We start from the raw sequence: 7,591 nt of genomic DNA, 5'->3' as shown, positions 1-7,591 counted from the left end.
AAGATTGTAACTACTATCAAGTTGGTAGTCCAAATGCTAAACTGATTCCTTAAGATTGTAAAGTCATTTTGAAATTTTTTGCATAAAATATAATAGTGATTAAACATATTAGTAATTCGATGTTATTCTTATTATAATAGAATTATGTCTTTTTCTTAATAAATTCATGATACAATCTTCGTTTGCCTAACACAAGCCCCCCACCAAAAAAGAAGAAGAAGAAGAAGAAGAAGAAGTGAGAAATACATCTCATATATTCAATATCAATACAAGTAGACTCTTAAGACAAAAAATATATAGAGCTTGTTTAGAGAAGCATTCAACAAACTCTTTTTATTTGGAAATCTTTTTCAACATAACTTCCAATAAGAACTTAGTAATGACTGAGGTAAGACAAACCTTCATCTAATATTTGCAACCTGACCTGTCTGTCTTGGTGAATCCCGACCCCAAGATACAAGTCGTTGATTGCATGCATTTCAGCAACAGCATCTCTCATATGCATTCGTTTTCTTGGAGATTCCGCAGAGCACAACACACCAATTTTGACCATTGAAATCAAGCAGTCATGCATTATGATTCTTGTGTTGGTGTGATTTTCATTGCCTTGAATAACTTCAACTTCTTCTAAGAGCAGTTGTGGATCAACAATCTCCATTACTCGTTCAGTCAAAGCCAACTTAGCAAAATGATGAAGGCTTAGATTGTCCTTAAACATGTCATCAGTTGGCCCCTTCCCAGTGATCATCTCCAATAGAAGGATTCCATAGCTGTAAACATCTCCTTGTGTAGATGGTTTTCCACCCATCATATACTCTGTAATTTGTACTTTTATTAGAATCTAAGTGACCATAAGTCGGTGGTAGACAGAGTGCGTTTCAACACCAAGGTCATGGGTTTGAATGCCCATGTGGGGGCTGTGTAAAAAATAAAAATAAAAACAGAGAGAGAGAGAGAGAGAGAGAGAGAGAGAGAGAGAGAGAGAGAGAGAGAGAGAGAGAGAGAGTATTCTATTTGAACAAGTAATTAGCCTTTTCCCTTTACTAAGGATCTGAATTCCTAACATCAATTGGTGTGCTATAAACTTATAAGTTCTTATAAAGATGTACATTGAAAAAGTATCTGCTACTCAAATGAAAGAAATCAGCTCCTCAGTCATCAAGTGAACATATGAGTTGCTGTTATGATTTTAATGTAATACATCACAACTAAAGCCATTAACAGAAAAGAATTATTCATATCTTACCATGGTGTGATTCATGTGCTGTGCAAGTGAGTATCACTTTGTATATTCAGATCTTTGTGAATCTTGCCGGGGGTGGGTCCTTCCAATTTGGGGTCATTCTTTAAGGACCCTGATTTGAATAAAATCCGGTTGGTGTACTCATCAAGTCCTTGGACCTTCATTTTGATTTAGGCCCGGGTCAGGTCTGAATCTGTTCTAGGGCAAGTATTGTTTATGTGAAACCCAATCCCCCAGCGAGGTTGTTGTCAATTGGGATAATCCGCTCACAAGCTGGAATTGCTTGCATAACGAGGCAGCTGTAAAAAGCTTGTGCATAGATGCTCTTATTATGGGGGACGTTGTCTACTATGGGGGTGATTAGCTACCTCTGCTTTTGTACCATTGTTGTAGCCCACACCCAACCACCCCAGCAGGTGTGTTATACCATGTTAGGCTCAGGGCCCAAAAATGAACCCAATCTATGATTCGGGTGGACCACATGATTGGAAACTGTGTACTAAGGGCAATGTTCAGCTCTAAACTATTTCCCTTTATGTGGTCCAACTGAATCATGGATTGCTTATTTTGGGCCTCCGGCCTAGATTTTAGTGTGCTGTCATATAGTTGAAGTGGATTTCATGTTATCATCACGGAAGGCCTTATAAAAATTCAAGGGTGAATATATCTCTCCCAGTCACTTATTATGTCGTTGTTGTCCGCTTGAACCTAACTCAGGATGCCACATCAAATGGTTGAAGTGTATTTCACATAAACATAAAATGGGTCATGTAAAAAACCAAGAGCCTGCATTGCTCTACCCAACTGTTCCAAGTGGTATGGTCCACCTGAATCACAAACCAGTTTGATTTTTGGGCCATTTCTGTCAAGCAAGAAAGCTCTATGATCTGTTTTCTTGCTCTGTTATGAAGCTCGGCTATTCTGAGTTTGGTGTGGTGGTTCAGGGTTGGTTTATGTTTATTGGGAGCCATTACTCTGTAGAGGCTCTGCTGTTTGAATTGTGGTGGGTGTGCTCTCAGGTTTCAGACACTCTGTTCTGCTTAGAAGGAAGCTATCTGCTAGTATTGTTTTGGGGCTGTGTTTTTTTAGCCATTGCAAGTTTATTTTTTTACAACATTTGATGAATTTTTGTAGATCTTTCTTTGTTGGGGTATATGATAGGCGAGGCATGACCCTTTTTGTGGTACTCACCCGAAGTATATGTAAATCTCTTTTATGATCAACAAAGTTATAGGTGGTGTGCCATTGTGCTCCCCCGTTTCTTGAAAAAAATAAAAATATTGATGATGGTGATTAGGATAAGAACAACAGCAATAACAACAAAGATGACAATGATGATAGAAAACAGATGAAATTGTTACATGGAGCAATGTACCCAATAGATCCCTTCATACCAACTGAGCTGCTTTGAGAAACCTCAGATAAGAACCTGGCTAGCCCAAAATCACTCACATGAGCAATCATGTCATCATCAAGAAGAATGTTGCTTGGCTTTAAATCTTGATGAATGATTGATGTTTGGCAATGATTATGTAGATAATCCAGTGCAGAAGCCACATCTATAGCAATATTTAGCCTTTGAGTAAACTTCAAGTTCCTTCTCGGCTGGTCATGGCCCTCCCTGTGCAACCACTTCTCTAGACTTCCATTGGACATGTACTCGTAAACTAGAGCTTTAAAATCATTGCCCTTAAAATCAATGCTAGAGCAACAAGTTAAGATCTTGACAAGATTCCGATGCCTAATGTTTCTCAAGGCATCGCATTCGGCCATGAAGCTCCGCAGAGCCCCTTGTCGTTGAAGGTTGACGACTTTCACCGCTGCCATAATCCCAACACGATCTAGAATGCCTTTATATACTGCACCAAAACTTCCAGTTCCGATCAAATAGGCAGGAGAGAACTCATCTGTTGCTTTAAAGAGTTCCGCATAAGACACGTTGATAAAAGGATCCTCCATAGAGGGCACAGCAAAAGGTTTCCTTCTTGACTTTCTTACCAGATAAAGAATGGTAAAGAAACATGATAATGAAATAAGACCCAGGGCAGCACCAATTATTGAGAATTTGACTTTCGAAGCAAGAGAGATCCCCTGTTTCTTGGAAGCTTGGCTAGAGCATGGTGGCAATTGTAATTCATGAATACCACCACAAAGCTTATTATTACCGAGCACTGAAACTCGACTGGCATTTCCAAAGACCCCTTGTTTTGGTAATTCACCTTCGAAATTATTGAAGGATAGATTTAGATACTCTAGAGCAAACTTCTCCAGATATCTTGGAATCTTCCCAGATAAGTTGTTGCGTGAAAGATCCAGGGATCGAAGGCCTTTTAGAGTACTAAATGTTGATGGAATTGATCCTTGAAAGAAGTTCCCATCCAACACGAGATACTCTAGGCTGAGACAATTGCCTAGCCAGCTTGGAATTTCGCCTGACAATTTGTTATTAGAAACATTGAATGTTCCAAGAGCTTGCAAGTAACTGGCTTCATGTGGCAGATTAGTGAAAAAGTTGTTTCCAGCTTGGAGTTCAATCAAAGAAGGAATGTTGAAAAGTTGATTGGGTAAGGTACCGCTGAAGTTATTATAGCTGAGGTATATGAGGTTCAGGTTAATGCAATTACCAAGATTTGAAGGTATGCTCCCCGATAGTTTGTTTTCATCTAAATAGAGTCGGTACAATCTGGTGATGTTGCCCAATGAAGGTGGAATTTTCCCTGATAATCGATTTGAATCCAAATATAGTTCCTCCAACTTGTTAAGCTTCCCAACGCCAATGGGAATTGTACCAGTCAGATAGTTATACCCCATATTCAGTACTGTTAAGCCAATAAGATTCTGAATCCCAGATGGGATGCTTCCGAATATCATATTACTTGCTAAAGATAGCCATGTCAGTTGGGTCGAAAGATTTGCTATGGAGTTGGGCAACGCACCGCTGAGACGATTTCTGCTCACGGCCAATGATTCTAAGCTACTGCAATTGGTCAAAGAATCGAGAAAACTCAAGTCACGAGCTTTTCCAATTCCAAGTTCGTTGCCCCACAAATTTAACCGGGTGAGACCTTTGAGGCTTCCAAAATTCATAGGCACAGATCGGCTAAAACTACTGTTAGCAAGGCTAATAATTGCAAGTCCGGAAGCATTGGATAATGAAACTGGTATGGGTCCTGTGAATTGGTTTTCTCCGGCATATAGCTCTTGGAGATTAGGAAGAGTGAGGCCTATGTTAGGTGGAAGATTTCCATGCAATCTGTTAAATACCACGTCAAAAATGACAATAGAGGAGAGATTGTAGAGCCGAGGCGGAATCGTACCTGACAGTTTATTTACACCTATGCTAAGATACTTTAAGCTCACCAACTGACGAAGGTAATCTGGGATGCTGCCTTCCAGACTATTTTCTCTGAGACGAAGATACCAGAGAGACGAAAGGTTTCCAAGTGAAGGTGGGATGCTTCCTGCAAGACTGTTGCGACGAAGGTTTAAGTTGGTGAGCTTTGATAGAGAGCCAAGCTCAGTCGGAATCCTCCCTGCTAGCTGATTCCCGCGAAGATCAAGAAATTGGAGTTTGAAACAGTGGGACAGATTTGCTGGAATTTCTCCAGTGAATGTGTTATTGCTCAGAAGGAGATACCTCAAGCGGAACAACCAGCCAATCTCTTCAGGAATCGTCCCGTGAAAGCTATTGCGTCTGAGATCGATTATCCTGAGGAAGGTGAGATTTGCTATGTAGGGAGATATGGGGCCCACCAATTTCTGGGCAGTGAGGTTCAAGGCCATGACCCTTTGAGGATGCCGGGGACCACCGCAAGTGACACCTTGCCAGTGGCAGAAGTGGAGAGTATGGTTCCATGAGCTCAAAGAATGGAGAGGATCGTCGGTTATTAGATGTTTGAATTTGAGCAAAGCAAGGAGATCAGTTTCGTTGGAGAAGTGAGGGGCAGATCCAAAGAAACATGGAAGGTAGAGAAGGGGAAATGACCAAATTGCCCATAAGCTCATACGTGGGAGCTCCATTATGGAGTTTGTGAATGCAGGAAAGGCAAAATGAGGAGACATATATGGCATGGATTCTCCCATATATACAGAGAAGGGCGACTTCTCGTCCGTTGATCTTTCTTTCTTTTTTTTTTTTTAAAGCTCAGTTTTCGGCTTACATATGCAGACCTGCCACCGCAGCTTTATTATTGGTCCACGTCAGTGTAAGTATCACGTCACCAGTTCTTTTTTTAATATATATATATATATATATATATATATATATATATTAAATTTATTACATTTCGGAAAAGCCTTAACGTAAAGTTAGACGGTTTCAATTGAAATCGGATTGCTGCGTAAGAAGTTACTCGGTACGCTCTCAACGTACTGAGTAAAATCAGTTGGGTCCACCTTGTATGTATATGGTCTATCCACGCCGTCCATCCGTTTTTCCATCTAATTTAAACGGTTGATCCCAAAATTTAAGTATATCCAAATATCAACTGGATCACACCACAGTAAACAGTAGGGATAATGATTTCCACCGTTGAAACCTTGCTAGCCCCACAGTGATGTTTATTTGTCATCCAACCTGTTGGTAAGATCACACAGACATGGACGGAGGGAAAACACAAATATAAGCTTATCCAAAACTTTTGTAGCCCCTGAAGAAATTTTCAACTGTAAGTGCAGAATGATCTCTCCAAATGGATGGACAGTGTGGATACAACAATACATCATGGGTGGGCCCCACAGAACTTGGTGACATCACTTTAGTGGCGAATCTAGCTACTCAATCCGAGCTACAACTTCCGATTTCTTTCTTATGAAATCTCATTAGGCCATGTCATATCGGCAATTTTATAAGATAAAAAAATATTTATAAAATCTACCTGATTAGTATAAAATATTACCTACGACCTAGGATGAGTGATGTCCGTAGGATCCTCACTGTGGCCCCACCTTGATTTATGTATTGTATATCTATCCCATCCATCTGTTTTCTCATATTATTTTAGGACTCGATCCAAATCGGCACTTGTGATCCGGTCAGACTCATTCCACTAAACAAGTAATAAGATTAAACGAGACAAATTAAATAGGGTCCCATTGGACAAAGTTACATATTGTCGAGGCCATCGAAGTGTTATCGAAGTGACATCGAACGATCGTGCAGAGTTGTGTAAGTATAATTTTTTTTTTCCTATTTTGATTGTGATTATCATAGAGGCTATATATGGGTGTGTTGGAGCATGAAATTTGGTCGAGGAAGGAAATCAAAAGAAGGAAGATTGAAGAAGAAAAATTGAAGCAAAGAGGTGAAAGAGTCAAGTTGCGCTAAAAGTAAGTTGCGCGGGAGCTGGAGTCGCGTGGGACTGGAATTGCGAGGGACCGAAAAGTCGTTAGTCTTTCAGCTTATTTTTGTAATGACCCGAAAAATTTCGTGCAAAGACCCGAGTACTACCTCAAATTCTTTAGAAGTTATATGTGGGTTAATTAGCGCTAAACTCGATTGCTTGTGAAATTAACACCAATCACTTTAAATTTGATCTGCAAGACCCAAAACCTGTAGAATCGTTAGCGCTATGTCACCCTGAAATCTAGGATTCAACGCTAAATCCAGTTGCTCTCGGGAGTACTTAGAAACTTTGTATCGGACCTGGACCGCGCGTTGAAAGTCCGATAGTGATGATCTTAGAAAATTATGATCACTTTGTTGGGCTTGACAATCACCTCAAAAATCAAGTCCAGATGATGTCCCAAGACGATTTGCTTGAGTCCGGAGTAAAGAGTGTGGGAAAGGTGAGAAATTAAATATGAATATTTGAAATCTGAGACGTGTCGCTTGCGCGCCGATTTTAAGCATTCTAACCATTGGATTCTAACCCAAATTTACCATCGGATCAGGTAAGATAGCCCAGACATGTTAAAGTGCCGGTGGACCTGATCGAGTTTCGGTGACCGTTGAATTGAGATTGGTCCGCCATGAGCGATCTGTAAATCCGATCGATACAAAAACTCAGCACGACCTAGATCCATGGTTTAAGTCTGACCGCACGTGGAAAAGGGACCTCCAGAAGTGCTCCGTTGGATCGAAATAGACCTGAATTGGTTATAACCTAAGTATACCTTGGCCCTGGGGCTATTTTCATCAATTTTAGGCCTATATAAAGACCTTAAAACCCTCACTCTTAACTTCATACGAATTTCCTAAACCCTAGCTAAGAGAGAGAGAGAGGAGAGGACAGAGAAAGTGAGAGAGAAGTTGGTGAATCATCTTAAGATTCTTTCCTGTTATTCTGCGTATCTAAACCATCGCATCTGAATCGTTATTCCGGCGATTCTAAGTTCATTCTTAGGTAA

The 7,591-nt window shown here is 40.3% G+C and overlaps 1 protein-coding gene across 1 annotated transcript; it reads right to left on the bottom strand.

The window, feature by feature from the left end:
• Positions 1-318: 318 nt before the first annotated feature.
• LOC131254212 (probable LRR receptor-like serine/threonine-protein kinase At3g47570) lies at positions 319-5,263 on the bottom strand. Its single transcript, XM_058255209.1, has 2 exons — positions 2,605-5,263; positions 319-816 (listed from the first exon to the last, which is right to left on the bottom strand). Coding segments are annotated over exons 1-2 (2,661 nt in total). The 3' UTR covers positions 319-814.
• Positions 5,264-7,591: the final 2,328 nt, after the last annotated feature.

Source organism: Magnolia sinica, chromosome 8, assembly GCF_029962835.1.
Source record: "Magnolia sinica isolate HGM2019 chromosome 8, MsV1, whole genome shotgun sequence".
NCBI classification, from domain to species: Eukaryota; Viridiplantae; Streptophyta; class Magnoliopsida; order Magnoliales; family Magnoliaceae; genus Magnolia; species Magnolia sinica.
The sequence above is the reverse complement of the archived record's forward strand: the minus strand, read 5'-3'. Positions and strand labels throughout refer to the sequence as shown.

Excerpts from the sequence above, each read along its gene's own strand:
- LOC131254212 (XM_058255209.1), bottom strand. The coding sequence starts at position 5,263 with ATGGAGCTCCCACGTATGAGCTTATGGGCAATTTGGTCATTTCCCCTT.